Genomic DNA, 21437 nt, shown 5'->3' with positions numbered 1-21437 from the left:
TCAGGTGTGAAATACATTTTAATAGAGTTTAGGGATCTGTAGTTTGTTTGTTGCTCAGCTGAGCATGGGCTGTCCAGAAGGTGAAGCAGACATCATGGGCGGAGGGGAGGGTGAAGGAGCGCAAGAGGGAAGAGAACAGAGAGAAAAAGGTCACAAGAAGCAAATGAGAGCGTGGGTTTGTTTACGGATGTGCTTTAATACATCGCCCCGCAGTGCTATCTGCTGAGCCAGAGACTGGCAGCACACACACGCACACGCACGCACACCCGGTGTGGGACAGCGGTGCACTTCAACGCTAAGCACAGCCCAACACAGCACAGCCCAACACGACACTGCCGGGGTGGAGGCGAGGGGCGCGCGGCTCCCGCCGGGGCTCAGGGCAGGCACACGCCCGGGGCACGGGGACGCCGTAGGCCAGGACACGTACACACACCTACACACATGCACAACGAGAGCGAGCCGCCGGCAGCACTCGGCTGGACGCAGCCACGGGTGCTGCCGCAGCGTCCGAGCGCGCCGGCCGGCGCACGGATGGTCACCGCACATGCTTCGGCGCACGAGGGAACGCGCTGGGCAGACGCTCCCGTGGTCTGACACGTGAGCGGAGCGGCCCAGGCGTGGCCCTGCACAAACAACAGAGACGCACAATGCCTAGATCCAGGAATGCTTATGACCCCACAGCAAGGGAGAGGGTGTAGGCCGCTCTCTCATCCTTCACCTGGGTACATCTAGCCAGGGACACCTGAACTCGAAGGGTTTCGAGGTGAGAGAAAACCACGTGACAGAGTGGAGAGAAAGAGCAAAAAAGGGAGCAGTGGAGGGAAAGGAGGGTTCAGAGTCTGTGAGGTGGGAAAGAGCAGCAGGGTGGCTGTGCCCTGGGGACAATGTTCAAAGAACACTTGGGTTGCGAAAGTTGTGTCCGGCGAAGCGTGCTTCATCACCAAGCTCCTCCTCAATCCTGCAGGAGAGACAGCACACATCAGGCCCTTGCAGTGAGGGAGCATTGGAGGCACCAGGGCGCCAGAGAGGCAGCTCATCAGCAGGAAGCTGACATGTGCCCCAGGCGCTCAGCTCCTGCCAGCTGCTGTGACTGCAGGGCTGCACCCTCATGCCAAGGAGGAGGAAAGGAGTCGGCCCCTGAGCCCTCCCTAGGATTCTACTGTCATCTCCGTGCCTTGTCTTTGCCGTATTTCACCCACAAGCCCCATCTACCCTTGAGCTTCCAGCTTCTCCCACCCAAATGGTCACTCCCCTATCCTCTCTTCTGCATTCCCACCCCTGGAGCCCCTTACCTCATGAGCTGGTTGTATTTAGCCAGGCGTTCAGACCTGCAGGGAGCACCCGTCTTTATCTGTAAAGCATTCCCCAAAGCAAACACTGTAAGACACTGTTATGATTCGTACCAGTTCCCCATGGCAGGGCAGGGGGTTCTGTTTTGACACCCCTTTGCTTTCCTCCAGGCGTGTGCATGGCCTGGGTTTCACCCACCTGCCCAGTGCACAGTCCTACAACCAGATCAGCAATGAAGGTGTCTTCAGTCTCCCCAGATCGGTGGCTCACCATCACACCCCATCCATTCTCCTGGGCCAGCTTGCAGCTGCAAGGAGTGAGAAATGCAGTCAGTAGCTCCTACTCCTACAATTACCACCTGCACAGGATAAGATTCAGGCGCACTCTGCTCCCACTCTCAGCATCCTACACTTTGGTAGGGACACAAGTCTGTTCACCCAGTGCACAGCATGACACCTGGCTGGGGTTCATCACCAGCCCATTCACAGGACAACAAGGGCAGTGGGCCGGACTTACGCTTGGATGGCCTCTGTGACAGATCCAATCTGGTTGACTTTGAGCAGGAGGCAGTTGCAGGCTTTCTCTTCAACGGCTCGCTCGATGCGCTTGGGGTTTGTCACTGTCAGGTCATCTCCCACTATCTGAATCCCCACATTGGCGGTGAACTTGGACCAGTTCTCCCAATCATCTTGGTCAAAGGGGTCCTCAATGGAGACCACTGAAAGGACAACCCAAAGAGGCAAGAGTCAAAGCTGCCTCCCTTCCCACCCCAAAACCACAGAGGGTTTGTGGCTGGTCGGTGTGCAGCCCCGTGCTGATTCCCTACTGCCCCGCACAGCAGCTCACCTGGGTAGTCACGTACAAAGCTTTGGTAGAGGTCGCCCAGCTCATCTCCAGAAATGTAGCGGCTTGGGTCGTCTGGGGACTTGAAGTCCAGGTCGTATTTACCGTCACGGTAGAACTCGGAGGCTGCCACATCCATACCGATGACGATCTTGTCTGTGTAGCCCGCCTTGTCGATAGCCTCCTTGAGCAGCTCCAGAGCTGAGAGGAGAATTGCAGCCAGGAGAGTCAGCCCACACAGAGAGCTCTGCCTTTTGGTGGGAGCCTCCCTTGGGAAGGGCCCTAGAGGCACTAAATTCTAGTGGTGTGATGGAGAAGTAGAAGGTAGCCCAGAACGCAACAGAAACGTGCCAAGGGGCTGTAGGGGCTGTGTCCAAAGGGACAAGGAGGAATTAAAATGCAGTTCCACAGCTCAAAGACAAGTTTGTGGAAGGCCTTGTAAAAGTGTGCACACACATAAAAGGTTTGTATGGAGAGGCTGTGACAGATTAGGGCCACCGCTAGGAGAAGGAGCTTAGAAACATTGCCCAACACAGGAGGTCAATGACACTGAGGCATCACCTTTTAAATCAGTTTGGGGAATGCTGTGAGCTGGGCATAGGAACCCATAGCATTGCAGGCAGGGGTCCCCCATCTCTGTAGGGCTCTCACCTTCGCTATTTTCCAGGATGTTGGGGGCAAAGCCTCCCTCATCACCCACATTGGTAGCATCTTTGCCATACTTCTCCTTGATGACACTCTTGAGGTTGTGATAGACTTCAGCCCCGATGCGCATGGCATCGCGGAAGCTTTCTGCTCCCACAGGCAGGATCATGAACTCCTGCATGGCCAGCTTGTTGCCTGCGTGGGAGCCTCCATTGATCACGTTGAAAGCCTGGAAGAGCCCGTAAGAGAGTCAGAGCTGAAGGAACCGGTCTTGGCACCCCTGAGAGGTGGCTCTCAGATGTGTCACCATGCCTGTTCATGCCACATCCCACAGGGTAACCTAAGCACATCAGCTACAACCATCAGACCAAAGGCACATAAGCCTCGAGTCTTCCTTCCAGTAGTGGCTCAAAGCACATGGTTAGGGAGGATTTTCCCACCTGTTTCCCTCTCAGAGATCTCCTGAGATATGTGTGTTTATCTATGCTCTGTTTATCTGTACGTGTTTATCAACGATGCAGTTATTCTCTCGTCCAGGACCCTTTTTCTTGACCCTGAGAAAATTTTAGCATCCACAACTCCCTTTGTGAAAGAGTTTCTCAAGGCAGCTTCCTGTGGTGTGAAGACCCATATGCCTTCGTTTTGAACTGTGCCCCCGAGGGTTCACATGATGCCCTCTGGTTCTTGTGCTAAGAATGAGACCTTTGGTCAGCCTCCCATCACAACCTCTACTGTATCCTCCTCAGGCTGCTTTTTTCCAATTGAAACTTAACAAATCTAGGGCCTTGGTTTGCTTCCCTGGCAAGTGCAGTGCACAATTTCAATCCCCTATCCCTTCCTTATCTACCTCCCCACACCTTTGAGGTTTCTTTTGGAAACAACCACTCTTTCGGAGTTTCTGAATGTGGATGTCAAGGGCAGAGGAGTCTTACTGGCACAGGAAGGATGAGGTCAGAGTTGCCAGCCAGGTCAGCGATGTGCCGGTACAGGGGCACATCCTTCTCTGCAGCTCCCGCCTTGCACACGGCCAGCGAAACTCCCAGGATAGCGTTGGCGCCAAACTTAGCTGTGGGCAAAGGAGGAGATTGACTTTTCAGGTGGCAACATCCTGCCCAACCTTGGGCTCACCTCAGCTTGGACAGTGCCCCCCACTGCAGCCCTGCATCCTGCCATGCTCGCAATTTCCCAGCCAAAAAGAGGGAAGAATTACATTTGTTCTCTGTGCCATCCATCTCAAGCATCAGATTGTCTATCTTCTCTTGATCCACAACGGAGAGGCCCTGCAAGAAAGAAACAGCTCCTGAGAAGGGGACGATTGGAAGAGTTGCTGGCTCTGGTGTGTGGGTGAGGAGGCGTTGATGGAGAAGCTGGGGGTACGAGGACCTTTTCAGCTTGTGGGGGAACAGATACACACAAAGCTCTGGAAACTGGTGCCTTGGTATTTAGTCAAGTCCGGTAACCCTGGTGGTGTTGCTGCAGTGCAGTGTAGATGTACCCATGGTGGAGAGGGAGTCAGCTGCAGCCCAGGCAAGGCCACGCATTGCTGGAGACACAGGACCCCCTTGGGGATTTACCCAGCCTTTTGGCAGCTTCCAGGGAGCTTTGTGGTGCTGTGGTCGCACAGAAGCTAGGCAGAACGACAGAACGTGCTCAACCTCAAGCAAGCGAATGTAGACTGGATGGAGCCCTCCCCAGGAGTGAGGTGGAGAGCAAGGTTAGACCCAACACAGGCAGCCCTCCACCACGCTGGGTGCTTTTCAGAGGTGGAGAGAACTGGGCTGTCGGCCAGAGCCAACCATGGGTTACATGGCGTGTAACATGTGCTTCAGCTCAGCTCTCCTCAAAGCAGGCTCCAGGTGTAAACAGATGCCGCAGATGTGACACCACCGCCCTGCAAGGCTGTGCCAGACCCTGCACTACGCAACCATTGCTCATCACACCAGGATGAGGCCACAGACATGTGGATGTGATTCAGTGCTTGAGGGGGAGCACAGCTGAAAGAGGGGGTGAGCTCTACAGGGAGCACCGAGGGGACTAGTTAGGCTGCGCAGATGCTGCGGTGGGCCGGGAAGAGTTACATCCTTTCCTCCCAGAGAAAAGATTGCTGTGGACACACACAGGCATGGAGGGCAGGAGGGGTGTGCCCAGGTTCACAGGGAGCATTGCAATGTCTGTTAGCCCGGTGAGATGAAGAGAGGCAGAGACAGAGATCAGGGGACAGAGACGGACCAGAGTAAGCATCGGACAAGGGAGAACAAAGAGAAATCCTTACAGAGCCCACGAGAGCTGGGGCGACAGTGCTGTTGATATGATCCACGGCCTGCAGGACCCCTAAAGAAGGGAAGAGGCAGAGAAAGAAAGAGAGAGAGAGAGAGAGAGTGAGGCAGAGAGAAGAGTGGAAGGAGGGAGGGAGAGGACCGATAGAGAGACAGAGGGGGAGACAGCGAGGGAAGATCGAGGCCTGATCTTTCACTTGACGCTAGGTCTGTGCCTCTGTGATCTCCCTGAGAGCAGTGGGGCACGTCTGTGTCACACCAGTGGGTGGGCAGCACCCTCCAGCAGAGCCCCACACACAGGCCGCCCCGAGGATGAGCTGTGGAGCAGGCATCTCCCCACCTTTTCCAAGGAAACGTGACTTGTCGTTGTCTCGCAGCTCCAGCGCTTCGTAGATACCAGTGGACGCTCCACTGGGGACGGCTGCTCGAAACATGCCTGGGAAACAGCAAAACCGGGGTGTGAGAGAAGCAGAGAGTGAAGAGGAAAAACCCTCGTGCACCTGCTTCTGCCCTGCTTTCATAGGAAAAGGTGCAGCAACTGCTTGTGCAAATGGATGTACTGGCTGGCTGCTCGTGGCTGGTCTTCTCAGAGGTGGAGCACCTCAGTGGCAGAAATCAATGCACCCAGGGCTTCCAGGCTGAGGAACCTGGCTGTCAGGCACCCAGAGATCCCAGAACTGTGTGTGACGGGTGGAAGTCTGGTTCCTCAGCCCTCCTCCTAATTCCAGAGGCAGCCTGATTCACAGCCACTCTCAGCTTCCTCCCCCTCAGAATGAGGTTTCTGCCTCACTGAAGAAGGAAGACAATGGCTGCATGTCTGCTCTGGCCTCTCACTGCTCCTCACCCCTCAGCCCAAGGAGTTTTGGGCCCAGTGCAAATGCAGCTCTTCCAGCTGAGACCCACACATGGACGTAGCTGCACAGAGAACTCGGGAACAAAGCTCTACCCCTGCCATGAGCATGGCCATGGATGTGCCACCAAACTTCTACTATGCCCCAGGACTGAAAGCACAGCTGCAGCAGGGGTATGATGAGAAGGTGCAGACATTTATGATAAAAAGACCTTCCGTCCCTCCTACGAGCAGGCTGATGGCTCAAGTCACATACAGGACAGCCAGCTGTCTTGTGATTTGCCCAATCTGGCACGTGTGCAGATTTGCCCAATCTGAGCACAGGCACAAGCAGAGCCACGAGCAGGGTTTTTGTCTCTGCCTCTTCCCCTGGCTTGTTGTCTGCTGGGGGTTCCCCAGTGAGGACCCTCCATGCTCTTGGTGTTCCGGGCTGCGGCACAGCACCAGCTCTGCCGGGGTGGGCAGGGCTTGCCCTCTCTCTCTTATCCTCACCCGCATACCTTTGTGTGTGTAGAGGTCCACCTCCACGGTGGGGTTCCCACGGGAGTCCAGGATCTCACGGGCATGGATCCTCTCGACTGCCATGGTGAGTCTGTGGAGAGGAGAGGACAGGATACGTCAGCTCTGAGAGGTTCCAGGATGTCGTGCTCACCCTTTCTATGTCTAGACTGACAGAGAGAAGGGAATTCAAGGAAAAGTGACCTTAGAAATTTGCGCTAAAACTATTTGCCTCAGGAAATTTAGAAATTCGTCCAGATTGCAGGAATCTGTGAACATTTTTCCAGGAACTGGCTACCTATTTGAATTTACTCCATCCCTCTGCTGCAGCTGGCAAACTGGGAGCACTCTGCCTCTCTCCCTGCGTCACAGCACAGCGCCCGATGCAAGCCCGGATGGCAGGGATGGGGAGGGTGCCACGGGCAGCGGAGAGGGAGGGATCAGCTGGCGCAGCGGGGAGGTGCCCCTGGCTCTGGTGTCAAGGACGGGGCAGCAGCTCCTGGCATCTCCTGTCCCCTTGCCGGGAGGCGAGGGCAGCGCCTGGCAGGCCAGACAGCAAGCAGCTGCTGCGTCCCTGCGTGGAGAATGGGGAGCCAGCCGAGCGTGATGGGCAGGGCAGGGCAGGGCAGGGCAGGGCAGGGCAGGGCAGGGCAGGGGGGCACCTAGCCGGGGGGCACCCCAGCCCCTCTCTAGCCCATGGCAGGGCAGCCATCCCAGCCTGGCTGTCCCAGACCCCAGCCACGTCCCCCTGCCGAGCGCCTGCTCTGTGTGCCCCGTGAGCTGCAGGGTCAGGCTGTGCCAAGGCTGTGCCAAGGCTGTGCCAAGGCGGCAGGAGTGTGGAGCCGGGCAGCCAGAGGAGCCATCTTGCCCAAGGCCACGGTGCCTCAGACGTGGCAAAGAGGGCTCTGAAGGGAGGGGGGACCTGGCCCAGCTGCCAAGCCTTCGCTCCGTTCCTGAGGCAGGAAAGCAGATGAGACTGGGCTGGATCTCTGGTGGGTGAGGGGGGTGAGGAAGCCTAGCGTTTTGGGGTTAAACCGAAAGTAGAAAACATGCTGGTGGGTAATGACGGCTGTTTCAAAGAGCTTCCCTTGCTGCAGTTTGCTCTCTTTTGGGGTTCCAAATCAGCTCATTCCCCTCATGCCACCTCCTCATTCCCCTGTGGGGCTGTGGGGCTGTGCAATGCCGGGGTACTGCAATGTGGTGTGTGTCCCCATGCTCCCAGCACTGCCAAGTTTCCTCCTCTGACTCCCACAGATGATTCCCTCAACCCCGAGCAGGGCTGGCAGAGGCCAGAGTAGCCATGGAGCCCCAGCCAGGTCCTCCCTGTGGTGTGTGTGAGCAGGGGTGCAGCCAGAACAGGGCCTCAGCACCATGGCAGGGGAAAATGAGCTTGAACCGGCACATCACAGCACCGAGGGGAGCTGAGAAGCAGGATGGGGAAGCCGGAGTCAGCGCTCGATGCCACTGCCCCAGGTGGATGGAAATCCCAAGGGTGTGAGGAAATCGTGCTGCTGCTCTGAAGTTTCAGCCAGAGCTTCTCCCGTGGGGAGTTTCAGCCAGCAGCTCCAGGGTTCTCTGCACAGGGCCCTCCACCACGTCCATCTGGGCTGGGATCCCCCATCAGCCGCTTTGGCAGCGCTCCTCACGCCATCTGGCACACGCCACAGGAACTTCCTCCAGTGTCGTGCCAGCACAGCCAGCCGCGAGCTTCCTTTGCAGCAGTGTCCTGGCCGTGCCTCGACAGCCTCCACGGGGTACAGAGGGACAGGACCCCACTTAAAGTCATCTTTGACAGCACACCCGTGCCAGGTGCTGTGCCTCTCTGCTTATCTGGTCACGTTGCCCCCGGTCACGTCTCTGTGGTCGCATCCACCTGCCCCTCTTGGAGCCAGATCCGAGGAAGCCAAATGACAAGCCCAAATCCAGCCTTGCCTGCCCCACCCCATCACTTGCACGATCTTCTCTCCCTTGTAGCCCTTTAAGCCCTTTTCTCCACTTGTGTCGCTGCCCCGTGTCCCCTGCGTTTGCTCTCTTTTGAACAGAACCACCCTGAAATCCCTGGTATCAGCTGCACTGTCCTGAAAGGAGGTCAGAGGCGGATAAGCTGGGATAAGGGATTGGGATGGAGCCATAGCTGGGAAGCCACAGACCACATCCATGAAGAGAGAGGAGGCTGTGCAGCCCCCGTGAACAGGGGCTGGGCAGCGTACGTCGGGAGGCTGGTGCTGCTGCAATGCCTTCCTGTGGAGCTGGCGCCGGCAGCAATTCCCTGTCCCTGCCAGGCCAGGACGGCGAAGACCTTTCCCCCAAGGCACCGCCACCAGTCCCGTGTGCTGCCTCGATTCTCCCGGGCTGGGCACTGCTCCCAGGAAGCCCGCACTGCTGCAGTGTCGTGACTGATGCAGCTCTTGCTTGCCTGTCACCTCCTCTCCCTGCTCTCCCCCTCCCCTCTGGTGTGGGGCCGTGCAAACAGGAAAACATCCCCTCTTCTCCCTCCCTCCCTCTCTCTCCCGGAGCGCCCGTGTTTATGCCAACACGCCGGGAGGCTGGGGGGGCTGCTCCGCTCTGGGGCTGGATCCTTTCCCCAGCGGTGCCCAGACTGAGCGCTGCCTTCTCCCCACTGCCACCCCCTCCCCCGGGAAAAGCTCCATCCCGCAGCACCTCCCGACAGTGCCCTTGGGAGCACCACCTATCCTCGTCGGTTGCCCCCCCTCCTGCAATTCCCCGGGTTCGCGTCTGAAATGATGATTGCCGGGAGGGGAAAGGGGGGGGCTTGGGAAGGAGGGAGTACCTGAAATTAAAATACGAAAGAAAAGTCAGAAGGATGGAGGTGAGGAGAGAGAGGTGGGAGGAGCAGGGGGAGGAAGCGAGGGGAGTCGAGCTGTTAATGCCGCTCGCCGTGGTCCTTCTCCGCTGGGACCCCAAAGTGCGTGTGGGGTTCGGAGGGCACAAGGTGGGCAGCAGAAACATGCACGCAGTGAGGGCTGTGCTGGCCGTGGGGAGACACTTACCTTCCTAGGGCAGGGGTGGACGAGAGATTGAGAAAGTGCTGGTAGAAAGGAGAGAGGACGAAGCTGAGGGATGCGGGACCTCAAGGGGAGATGATGTGTCCTCTAAGCCAACGGTGGCGGCAGCAGCAGGATGGAGACGCCCCTGATAGGGCCGGGACAGCAGCATGTGACCCAGAGCTGCGATGAGTCAGGATTTAGCAAAGCTTTGCAAACAGCACGTAGGGGATGGAGAGGCAGAGAGAGGCAGGCAGCAAGGGATAGACGTAGACAGATGAGGGTGAGAGAGCCAGGGAATAGGAGTGGGTGTGCAGGATAAACAATCCCAGTCACTCCGGGCTCATTAATTGTTTTTATTCAAATCAGAAAATCGTGCAGGGTTTTTGGGAATCAAATCGAACCAACAGAACCTGTAACTCTCCCCTTTCCCCTCTCAGGCCTACTGAGAATAGAACATAGTGCAGTGACTGCAAAAACACTGCAGTGCCTCAGGGCAGCTTCCAGGACCAGGATGGGTGGCACTCCTCTTTTCTCCAGAGGTAAAATGAGGTGAAACCGGTACCGACAGTCCTCACTTTCCCAGCCTCACATATGGGGAAAGGCATCACTACATCTTGACAGCCTTTGGAAAGAGGTGTTAGAAACGGGTCACTCAGTCACTGGATCCTCAAGAGATTCTTCCATTTCCTGCAGAAGGGAGGAGGGAGAAGTTAATGTCTCTGTGCCCAATGTCTCTTCCTCTTTCACTGCTCTCTTTTGCTAGTGGGGTCAGGAATGGCAGCCGGGTTGCATGCTGGCCACCACAACCAGGTTGCAAAGCCTGGCCTCTTTTTCAGGCTCTCATGCTCTTGACACTGACATCCCTCACCCTTCTCCTCATGTAGTATAGTAGAGGAGAGGCTTTATCAACATACTTGGTCCTTTTTCTTTCTCTTCACCTCCTTCTAATCCCCACACTGTGTTGTTCTCACCTTTTCCTTCCTTGTCTGACGCATTTTCTCCGCCTCTTCCCGCTCCTCTTCCTCAACTGATTCCTTGTCGAGGCGTTGCAGCTGTGACAGCCGGGACAGGACCTCCAGCCGGTAATTGGGCTCTTCGGCGCATGGATTGTCCATCAGCACCAGTGCCTGCAGCATGGGGAGAACCTGCAGTTTTTCCACCTCCTGAAAGCTTTTGATCCCATTGTTCCTGAAGAAAAGGAAGCACAGAGATCAGGGGAAGGAGAGCCGTGCAAGTAGGGAAATTCCTTTGGAACAGCAAGTGGACAAGGCAGAAAAAGCAAAACTTAGCAGCATGAGGGACCATAGACCTTGACCACAGATCTGTCACCAAAGATCCAGATCTGTCTGCAGCTCCCCAGACTGAGGGACAAAAGGGACATCTCCTCTGGATTCCTCTGTGCTCAGACAGTCCATTGAACCGTGTGACATCACCGTGGCCCTGCATGGCAAGTGCTGAGAACTAAAGGGCATTTGCAGGCAGAACAGAGAGAGCACGCTTTGAGGAACCCAACTGACTTACGGCAAGGATTGAAAAGCCTGAGGTGGGGTATGAGAATGACTGAACAGGCTGATATTCTCTAAGAAGCCCAGGAAAGGCCCTGGCTGTTACAACACCTAGACAGCTGCCAAGCACCAGTTAAGGATGGTAAATATCAACCCATCCCTACCAGGTCTTCAACTTCCAAAAAAAAAAAAAAAAAAAACCAAAAAAAAACCCAGAAAATCCTAAAGATCTAAATGAGAGTGCAGTCTGATGAAGGGATCTCGGTCCCAACACAGAGCAAGGAGGACCCACCGTAGATTGAGGTACTGCAGGCACTTCATGCTATCACAGAATCCATCCAGGGCCTCAAGCTTGTTGTCACGCAGGTGCAGAGTCTCCAGCTGCTCAAACTCCTCAAGGCCTTCAAGGCTGCAAATAGTGTTCTTGGCCTGAGCACCAGGAAGGAAAATGGGGAGACACAGGAGAAGGAGCAGCAGTTATTTCTGGCCTTTAAATCTCTTTCTATCCTTCAGACTCCCTACCACTCATAACACAGCTTTGTCTGAAGCTCGATCAGGTAATTCAGGGTCAGGATTCAGACTCAAGGACCAAAAGTTTGCTGAAAAAGTGTTTTCTGGAGCATCACTCTCTGTCTGAGACAAAACCACCCCAGGCGAATACTCCACTGCCAGCAAAGTACCTCTTTCCATGGCAGTGCCAAATCTGAGCCTCAGAGAGCAACACGATGGAGGAGAAAGCACACCTAAGCCTAAAATTAATGTGTTTGAAGGATGAGTAACCAGCCCCTCTCAGTCACACAGTCCATGTAGTCCAGGCACCTTCCAGTAGCTGCTTCTCTTGTGGGGAAGCTCTACCAAGAACACCAAGACCAAGAAGTCCCTTCTATTTCTCTGGGCTGTGTCTTACTTCAGGAAGTTTAAAATTCCCCATCACTGAATTTCATTCACTTCACTGGGATGTGGGTTAACGAAGCAGGGAAGTACGGAAGCTCTGAATTTCAGGACTGTTTGTTTTCACAGCAGGATTTCGGCTGGAAAAGACCACTAGAGGTCTCCTGCCCAAGCGGAGGCTCCCCTCAGTGCCAGCACCTACGCTCTGCTCCGTCAGGCTGCTCGCTGCCTTGAGCGGCCAAGTTTGGAGCATCCCTGCTAATTATCATCTCCCCGCCACGTTCTCTAGCCTGGAACTGAGCAGGGCTTTCCTTGCCGATGTGGCTCGGGGCTGCAGTCGCTAAGGATGCTGAGACCTGAATGAAAAACGGGGTGAGAGGTGCTGTTGTGCTCTCTCTTCCTCATAGGTACCCAAGCAATGACATGGGCAATACCTGAGACTAAAAAAGGGGCACAGGCTGAGCTGGTGGGACAGGAGACATTTCAGGGCTGAGTCATTCAGGACACGGACATTTTGTAGAAAAGGAGGATTTTAATAGAATCTGGACAAAGGAGAATCTGGACCAGCTGGGCCAAGTAAAAGGAGCAACACCAGGACAAAAAGAGGAAAGTTGGATACTTAGTGAAGGCCACGTGAATAAATTTAACAGCCAGGAAGGATTAGGACATTGTACCCCAGAGAAAATTGTGAGCTGGTGTGGGTGGGGAGCTCACTGATCGCTGGTTTATAAAAGAAAAACCTCCCGTCGCTCTCATTTTCTTCATCACTTCAGTGTGGATTGCTTTACCAGCTCTGGCCTTGCAAGCACTAGCAAGACAATGCAGAACGCATATTTTGCAGAATGGTTTTTTTCCCCTAAATCAAACAACATTCTGTCTGACATGCCATCACCTTCCCTTAGACACCAGTTCCTAACCCAGATGTGATGCCGCTGTTTCTTATGGAAAGTACATTGCCTGTGATTTCCTCTCCCCTTCCTGCACACTGCACCTTTCTCGGGTTAGCCTTTGCCACCCCTGCTGCACATGACCTAACACAGCCCTGCTGTGACCCTCAAAAATGATGTGCCACACGGTACACAGCCAGCTTGTAGTCTTCTTGGTACATACCACTTTTGACATACCAAATTTCATCTGCAGCTACGTCCTGCATTAACCAAATGTGGTTCAATTCCTTAAACTGAACCCTTTGTCTTGAACCCTGTCCCTGAGGCATCAGCTGCACTTACCCAAGGCTGAAGTAACACCAAAGTCTTTACACAGAAACAAAAGCATTAGTGGGGAAGATTTCCCTGCAAAATGATTTAATAAGCAGGTAGACATGGGAGACAAATTCAAGCCCCAAAGATTCTTGATAGTCAGTTGTTCTAGTTTTAACAATCACTCCTTGCAGTTTTTCACATGGGCAGCTCAGAAACCCCTCAGTCATGCCAGGAACTTTCCCTCAGTAGAGATGCTCTGTTTGCTTCCCTGCAATAACTCAGTAAGGTGACTGGGTATGCTTTGAAATGCTGTGTTGTACCTAGTGACCTATCCACTTCATCCATTCTTGGAGCAGCTCCAGTCATAAAATCCCAGTTTTCCTTCAGAAAATTGCAGGCCATCTCAGCAAGCAATCTCCTCAGAGTTTTCTGCCAGGGAATCTTGATGAAAAGAAGCCACATAGTTTTTCAAAGCCTTTATCATATTTAATTGCTTTTCAAGAGGCAGTGACTCAGGACATCTGTTTAGTCTTTGCAAGCTGTAGCAGAGTGTGATGCATGGGGCTAAGCCATACATACTCCCTTCACTTACATCTCTAGAAGTAAATGCTTCCTTGGAGTAATTGTTTACGATATTAAGAAACTGCTTCTTAGTTTCACTGCAAAATTGAATCAATTTCTTTTTTGGCAGCTGTAGGTGTGAATCATATAATTGTGCTGGCTCGAAACCAGTGTTTGATTAGGCCCATGAGAGAGGAGAAAGAGGCATTGCCTCCCTTTGTCACCCAAAGAATAAAGCTGCTGTTTCGCCCAGTGATCTCCAGTGGTCCCAGGGCACGCAGAATACAAACCTGCCCAACACTGCCTGAAGAGAAAACTGCCCTCCTGCAGGAGGTTGTGAGGGAAGAACCTGATGCACTGAACTGACTCCTCTGTGATTTGTGGCTCATGGCCACCCCCTTTGTGCTATGTGGGCTGCAGGTGCCAGGCTCTGCAGCAGCTCTGTCCCCCTCCCCAGGCTGGCTGATCCCTTACCAGATAGAGCTGCTTGAGCTTGGGAACACCGAGCCCTGCTGTGGTCTTTATCTGGTTTCCTCGCAGCTCCAGCACTTGCAGGCTGAACAACTGGTCTTGACTCAGCCCCAGAACTGTCTGGATTTTATTTTCTGAGTGCCAGGGGAAGAAGAAACAAGAAAGTTAATCCCACCTTGCCAAGAGAGTGTCCCCACAGGAATGAAGAGAGGTGGCTGCATCACCTTTCAGGCTGAGGTTGGCTAGGAGTGGGTGAGTAATGCCCTCCAAATCCACGATCTGGTTGCGATCGAAGCTGATGACTTGGAGGTAGGGCATCTCCTGCATGCTGGCACTGGTGAGCAGATTCCCATCCACCTTCAGCCAAAGCAGCTGGGTTAGGCTGCTCAGCGGGGCCAAATCTTTCAGCTTGTTCTTTGACAAATCCACATACCGCAGGTGAATGAAGCGTTCGAGGAGGCTGATATCTGTCAGGCCCCTGAGGGAGGGCAAATGTGAATAAAATATCTTTCATATTTCCCTACTACCATCTTTTGGGTTGCTCCTTGCCACTAATGGAGGGAGGGCAACCTTCTCTCCTACTTCTCTGCTGTCCTAGAAAGCCTTGCTGAGAGAAGGAAGAAAAAGGCAGGTGATAGGGACAGGCCTGTAAGCAAAGACGAATGGTAAGAGTGGACCTGCTTTCTTGGCAGAGGGAGTACTTATTCCCATTGAATTGTCTCTCTCAGGACAGGGCACAGCGAGAGCAGAGCAAAGAGTAAGTTTTGGGGAGGGGTGTGTTAGATACAACACAAAGGACTGTGAGGAAGGACTTTCCTGGTGGAAAAAATAGTGGTTGAGATACCCTATAAGGCTGCTGAAAGAAACAGTCTTAATGGGGCCTTAATTAGGTGGATGTGCTGAGGAGGCTGAGGCTCCAAACTGTCCAAGACCATTGTAGCACAGTACTTACACATGCCTGCCTTAAAAGTTAGCAATTAGGAGGACAGATGTCAATGGATATTTCCCGGAGTGCCTGTAGGGAGGTCACTCTGTTCAGGACCCCCTAGGAGAGCACAGTCCAGAGTGATGGGGCAGGCTGCCATCAGCCTTGGGGGACACTGCTGTTCCCAGCGGTGTGTGTGGCTGTGGCAGAGGCAGTGCCCAGGCCAGGGCTGAGGATGGACAGGCTATGCTGAGGCACAGACTGGAGTCCAGGCGGCTGGAGAGCTCCTGGATACGCTCCTACCCCGCACGGCCGGCCACCAGCTTGAGGCACAGCGGCTCCATGGCCATGGAGTAAGGGGCTTCTGCCGGGTCAGGCGTTGCTCACTCACTTGTCTTTGGCTTCAAACTTCACATAGGCGTGGGCCAGCCCGTTGCCAGTCTTACTGAGGAGAGAGAGGCCCTCCTTGAGGATTTCCTCCGTCAGGGGACAGGGAGCCGGCTCCTGGGATAGAACGAGAGAGTACAACGCCAGCGCTGGCCCAACTACAGCCAGGCGGTGCCGGGGGCCTCCCCCTCACCTTGCCTTCCTTCTCTTCATCATCCCCCTCCTCCTTCTCCTCATCCTCCTCCCGCTCTTCCTTCTCCTCCTCCGGCTCCTCGTCCTGCATGCTCCCGGGGCAGGCCGCGCTGGCCGAGGCCCGGCCGCTGCCGTGGCAACGGGGGCGGGCCGGAGTGCCCGGGCGCGGCGCGGAGCCACCGCCGGGCCGGGCCGGGCCCGCCGCAGTCCCCAGCCCCGCGTCCCCGGCGCTCGGAGAGCTTAGAGCGCGTCCCGCCCTCACCACAAGCGCTTTGCGATCCCACTGCACCTTCCCAGCGGGGTGTCATCTGCGGCCGTTAGCGTATCCAGAGAACCGAAGGATTTTTTTCGGTGGGAAGGGACCTCTGTGCGCGCCGCAGCTCAAAACGGGGCCGGTTCAAAGTCAGGCGGGGCCGCGCAGGGTGGTGGGCACTCGGGCGGTGAATACCTAATTAACTGTTAATTCACGCTCTGGTAAATGTTTAATTAACATGTTGAGCAGAATTAGCCTTGGGCTCTGCATGAAGCCTCCCCGAATACGAGCACCTGGATGCCGGGAAGGGGTTTTTGGGGTGCACTGCTCCATCTCCGTCCTCCAGGCTGTGGAGCTGGGAAGGGTTGAGGCTGCCCGTGCCCGGCCGATGCCAGCAGCGCCGGGTGTTTACCCGCCGGGAATGCTGCTCAGAGCTGATGGTCACCAGTGATTTGCAGTTAATACAAAGTCCAAGGCTCTGCTCCCTTTCCCTTCGGTGCACTTTGCTCCTGTGCAGTGCCCGGGTAGCATTAATGCTAGGTAAGCTGGTCCAAGCAGAGCTGCTCACACAACCATCAGCCATCGCCCCTCCTGCAAGGCATCCCTGTGCTCAGGGCTGCACAGCAAGCTGCTATCTGTGCCCCCTGCCTTGTCCTGATAGACTCCCTGGTGCCGACCTCTTCTGTTCATCTGAATTCACTCCCTGCAATTCACACAACCACAGAATGGGCAGGTAAGAATCCAAATTAAGGACTCGGAGAAAGGAACACGCCTGCAGTCCAGCCCCATCCCAGGGGAGCTTCAGCCCCAGAGCACCTTTAGGATTGGGGGTGTAGCTGTGGTCAGGGGTGTGGGACACAGGGGAAGAGCATTTGGGACAGGAATCATTAGGGAATGATTAGGGCAGGAACCAGGGGTGATCTAGGGGACATAGAGGAACAAATATAGCACACAGGAATAAAAAGGGCCAGTCACATGTAAATGGTTTGTGATGGTTTGTCCATGTCCTGCACCTGATCAGTGCAGCCTGTCGGGTCTTCTCATTAAACTCCTTTTGCACTTTGCCCTGGGTGAGCAACTAGTGGCCAGAGCACCACAGGGAGTGGCTGCTGGGGGGCTGGAGAGGTTGGGATTGAGGGGCAGCTCCTGAACACTGCCTGAGCTCAGCTGCTGGAAGGAGACACACTGTACATGTGTGTAAGTACTTCTGTAAATACACAGATGCTCACCAGTGCACCTCCATCCTGCTCAGCTGGAGCAGGGCGTGGGATGAGGCTGCCAGTGCTGTGTGGATGGATGTGTAATCTGTGTGGCCAGCCATGGCTGTGTTTAAGTAGAATACATTGAGAGTCACAGAATATTCTGAGTTTAAAAGGACACCCACAAAGATCGTTGAGTCCAACGTGTGCGTGTGGTGCCTACTGGGAATACAAGCTCAGCCCAGCTATTGTTTGGGGCCGAGGATGCGGAGCCATCGCAGCCTCTCTCAGGCTGTCACATCTGCCACAATGCATTTTTCTTCAGCAGCAACCTGTTTAAGATCCAACCACTACAGTTTGCTGTGAGGATCTGGCAGTATTTCCACTCCAGAGGGCTGCAGTACTGCCAGAAAGCAGACAAAAAGAAGAGAAACAAGATCTGGCACCCCTGCTGATATAGAAATGATTTTCCATGAGTTTATTCCTCATTAAATGAACATTTTCATGCCCCTGCATTCTCTCAAAGCAGCAAGATCAATGCCCAGCTCCCATCTGTTTTCTTCTATGTAGGTCACTCTCCTGGGCTCTTGTGCTGTGGGCAGGGTTGGGCAGGAGCAAGAGCTGACAGCAGAGCTGCAGCCAGTGGGTGGCTCATCCCTGAGTGATTGTACCCAGTCCCTGCAGCCTTAGGACCACTGTGTGCTCCTGCTGCATCACTGCTGCTCTGGTCAGTATGGCACAATGGCCCCAAACTACAGCCAAGGCCCAGCAGCCTCTCAGAAACACGTGCTCTGGTTGTAGAAAGCATTTTTTTTTCTTTTTGTTTTTCCTCTGAATTATCCTCCTCCTTTCCATATCACTCTACACATATACAGAGCTGGGAACTGCCACCTCCTTGCTTCTGTCAGGCTCTTCCTTCTCAGAGCACCCGGGATCCTAGGCAGGAGATCCCTCCCATCCAGCTGGGCAGCAGGAAGCTCCCCCAGCAGTAGTAGGGCAGGAGTCCCGACAGCATCAGGCTTTTTCCTCCTTGCTCCTCAGCTCCTGCCCCTCATCCCTCAGGTGATGCTGGCACTAGCAGCTGGAACACTGCCCATAGGCTCCCAAGGATGTACCGCCTCATAAATATGCTCCTCCTTGTGAGGCACTTCTTTTTCATCACCCTCGGTACTACAAAAACTAAAAAAAACTCAGCAGCTGGGAAGGAATATCAAGTCTTGCTTCCTCACCCACTAGTACATGGCTGAAAGCAGGCAGCAAGCACTGCCCCAACACAGGTCCTAAATAAAATCCCTCCCTGCAGAGACAGAGCTGCTCCACTCTACATTTAATGGGCAAAGTCAATTACCAGTCCTTACAGGCAAAGAGCCTGTATTACTGAGCCTGCCAGGGAAGACTGGCTCACTGGTGGAACAGCCAGGTGCTCGAGCAGTTACTGGAATAGAGACACAGGTATAATAGGATCACCAGAGGCCCAGAGAAGAGCTGTTATATGACAGATGCAGGTTGAACCTGTGCAGTGCCTACTAGGGTTAATGGTGGGCTCCCAGGGAAAAGCCCACAAAACCCTCTCTGCAACTAGCCACCTCCAAAAGCAGTAAGTTCTCTACACTGCTCATCCCCAAGATGCTTCCAAATAATATCCAGGACACACCTTTGCTTTTTGTTTTTCATTTATTGTTCAGTACGGGACACAGGTGAGGTAAGACATCTCACAAGGATCTAAGCTGACAGGTTCCTTGCTGATGGAGCTGAAGGATGCAAGAGACTGTGGTTCCTTTTTCCTTCCCGCAGCACCAGCAGCCCCCTCTCCCTGCAGAGCTGCATGGAAAGGGAGAGATACTGGCCAGGTAGGCTGTGGGCTCTTAACAGGTCAACAGGAAGCTGAGGATTCAGCTCAGAGAGGAGACTGTCAAGACTCTGCCAAGACAGGCTCCTGCTAACGGGACTCCAACGTGGCGAGGGTGGTTAGCAGAACACCTAGAACAATGACTGTGGAGGGGGAAAGCCTCAAGGAAGGCCTCCGTACTGATACGTGTGCAACGAAAGGTCCCTTCTTGCTTCCATTCCTTAACCACAAGGGACAGCTCCTCATGGGGTGCTTCAGTGTTTGGCATTGATAATATCCACAAACTCTGGCTTGAGAGAAGCTCCACCAACAAGGAAGCCATCCACGTCATGCTGAGAGGCCAGCTCCTTACAGTTGCTGCCAGTGACGGAACCTAAGGAGGGAGCAGTGTTTTAAGGTCAGATGTCCCAGCTCCAGGAAAATGGGGCCAGGGCAAAGGCAGGACTGGCACGGTACCAGCCACCTCTTGCAGACAGCAAGACTGTCTCCCATTTATCCAAGAAAGCTACCCAAACAAGCTAGAGGGTGATTCTTTATGCTCTGAAAGTCAAGCGTTTCCTTGCCAGGGAGAGAATGACGTACAGCAACAGGTAGAGGAACTAAGCCTGCCCTGGAAAGTCGCTTCAGACTCACTTACCTCCATAGATAATCCTAGTTGACTGAGCAACAGCATCTGACACGTGGCTTTTCAGCCACCCCCGCAGCTTCTCATGAACTTCCTGAGCCTGCAATGCAACACAAGAGCCACACTGAGGCCTGAGCCATTCTGCATACAGTTCCCTTCCAAAAATGAGGGAACAGTTAGAGATTCTCTAAGTCACCAAGAAATCTCCAGGAGATTCTCAGTAAGAATCTTCAGGAAGGTTTCCTGAGGGGGAACGGTCAGTTGGTCATTTAACCAGCCACCTCCCCCACTCATACCTGTTGAGGAGTTGCAGTTTTACCAGTTCCAATAGCCCAAACTGGCTCATAGGCAAGAACCACTTTACTCCAGTCCTTCACATTATCTAGGGAGGAGAGAGAAGGAAGAGGTGAGCACAATACCCTCATACTGGGCAGAACAGAGCTGGAAAACTGTGAAAAAATCCCAAACCAACCACTTCTTTTTCCTCTTACCAGCAATAGCCTTGGTCTGTTCAAAAACCACCTTCTCTGTTATGCCTGCTTCTCTCTCATCCAGCTTCTCTCCAATGCAGGCAATGACTCCAAGGCCCTCAGCCAGAGCATGAGCTACCTTCTGTCCAATCAACTGGGAATGGAAAAGCAACAAGGCAACCAATAAAACAGGGAGGAGGTCTGGTTTACTTGCTCACTTTTCCAGTCTTTGCCCACTTTCCAGTCTCCAGACCCATCTGAGCTGGACCATTATCCATGAGACCACTCACCTCATCAGACTCTCCAAAAACATGCCTTCGCTCTGAGTGGCCTAGGATCACCCATGCAGCTCCAATATCCTTGATCATTGCTGGGCTGGGGAGAAAGGACATGACTCACTAGAGGAAATTCATGTCTCAGAGGCACCCTGACTTTACTCTCCGGAGCTCACCTGATTTCTCCTGTGAAAGCACCCTTTGGTACCTTGTAACAGTTCTGTGCTGCCACTGCAATCTTTGCATCGAGCTTCTGACGGGCAAAATCAAGGTAGATGGCAGGGGCTCCACAAACCACCTCTGCAAGAAAAAAAGCACACTGTTACCCTTGTGACAGGCAACGGACAGAAACCGTACCCAGCCACTGATCCCAAATCCCATCCCCAAGAGGTCATCCCTCTCTCCTGGGCATGCACAGCTTGCCCCTCCTCACTGACATTTGGGGGACCCTCTGCGACAGGAGAACCCCTGCTATCCGATGACTCAACAGCAGGGAGAAAAGCCCTTTTCCAGGGAACTGGACAGGAGATACCAGGCCGACGGCCAGGTCGCAGGGGTCTCTTGGAAAAGTGCCCAGATAAAAGATAGGGTGAGAATCCCACCCTGCAGCTCGGGCCTGGCCTGGCCGAACCGGGGAGAGCCGCACCGGGTTGCGCCTTGGGCTGTAACCGGGCACGGTGGCAGGGCAAGGGGCAGCAGGCGGGGTAGGGGCAGCGCTGCTCGGCGCTCCGAGACCCCCGCTCCCGGGATGGGGGCCAGGCCGAGGGGAGGCGCGGAGCCCCCGGGACCGCGGGCTCTCCGGGGATCGGCCGCACGTGCCCGCCGGGCCGGCGGGAACCCGGATCCGGTTTCGCGGGTATATTTAGGGCCGCCGCCGCGCGGTTATATTTAGGCCCCCGCCGCCCTCTGACATTTGCCGCTCCCCCGCCCGGGCCCGGGCCCGGTCCCCGGCTCCGCAGGGCCGTGTGGGACGTGCGCTACGTGCGGGCCGCGCCCTCACCGGTGTCGGCGGAGAGCTTGGCGCCGTTCAGCGTGTGGATGAGCTCGCCCAGGCTCTTCTTGTCGCCGTTCATCTTCCAGTTGCCCCCCACGAAGAACTTCCTGGGCGCCATGGCGAGAGCGAGCGGGAGCGGGGGCCGGCACCGGAGGAGACGCGAAGGTCAGCGGCGGCAGCGCGCGTGCGGAGCCCGGCGCTCCCTTTATAGCCCGGCGGCGGCCGAGA

At 54.7% G+C, this 21437-nt stretch overlaps 3 protein-coding genes across 3 annotated transcripts; all 3 read right to left on the bottom strand.

The window, feature by feature from the left end:
• On the bottom strand, positions 1 to 9585 carry ENO2 (enolase 2). The gene is made up of 12 exons (XM_040056519.1): positions 9414 to 9585; positions 6405 to 6496; positions 5395 to 5490; positions 5051 to 5109; positions 3989 to 4058; positions 3711 to 3844; positions 2785 to 3007; positions 2137 to 2334; positions 1807 to 2008; positions 1489 to 1597; positions 1293 to 1351; positions 1 to 958 (listed from the first exon to the last, which is right to left on the bottom strand). The coding sequence occupies exons 2-12, from the start codon at positions 6487 to 6489 to the stop codon at positions 889 to 891; spliced, it is 1305 nt and encodes a 434-aa protein (XP_039912453.1). The 5' UTR covers positions 6490 to 6496; positions 9414 to 9585; the 3' UTR covers positions 1 to 888.
• A 173-nt stretch (positions 9586 to 9758) lies between these two features.
• LRRC23 (leucine rich repeat containing 23) lies at positions 9759 to 15649 on the bottom strand. Its single transcript, XM_040055918.2, has 7 exons — positions 15546 to 15649; positions 15357 to 15469; positions 14265 to 14518; positions 14044 to 14174; positions 11208 to 11344; positions 10382 to 10598; positions 9759 to 10097 (listed from the first exon to the last, which is right to left on the bottom strand). Exons 1-7 carry the CDS (start codon positions 15633 to 15635, stop codon positions 10059 to 10061), a joined length of 981 nt encoding a protein of 326 aa, XP_039911852.1. The 5' UTR covers positions 15636 to 15649; the 3' UTR covers positions 9759 to 10058.
• Positions 15650 to 18651: 3002 nt separating this feature from the next.
• TPI1 (triosephosphate isomerase 1) lies at positions 18652 to 21405 on the bottom strand. Its single transcript, XM_040056699.2, has 7 exons — positions 21216 to 21405; positions 20392 to 20515; positions 20231 to 20315; positions 19962 to 20094; positions 19767 to 19852; positions 19483 to 19570; positions 18652 to 19218 (listed from the first exon to the last, which is right to left on the bottom strand). The coding sequence occupies exons 1-7, from the start codon at positions 21325 to 21327 to the stop codon at positions 19100 to 19102; spliced, it is 747 nt and encodes a 248-aa protein (XP_039912633.1). The 5' UTR covers positions 21328 to 21405; the 3' UTR covers positions 18652 to 19099.
• Between the last annotated feature and the right edge of the window lie 32 nt (positions 21406 to 21437).

The sequence above is a fragment of the Hirundo rustica genome, chromosome 2, assembly GCF_015227805.2.
Source record: "Hirundo rustica isolate bHirRus1 chromosome 2, bHirRus1.pri.v3, whole genome shotgun sequence".
Classification (NCBI taxonomy): Eukaryota; Metazoa; Chordata; class Aves; order Passeriformes; family Hirundinidae; genus Hirundo; species Hirundo rustica.
This window is presented reverse-complemented; position numbering and strand designations above follow the sequence as displayed.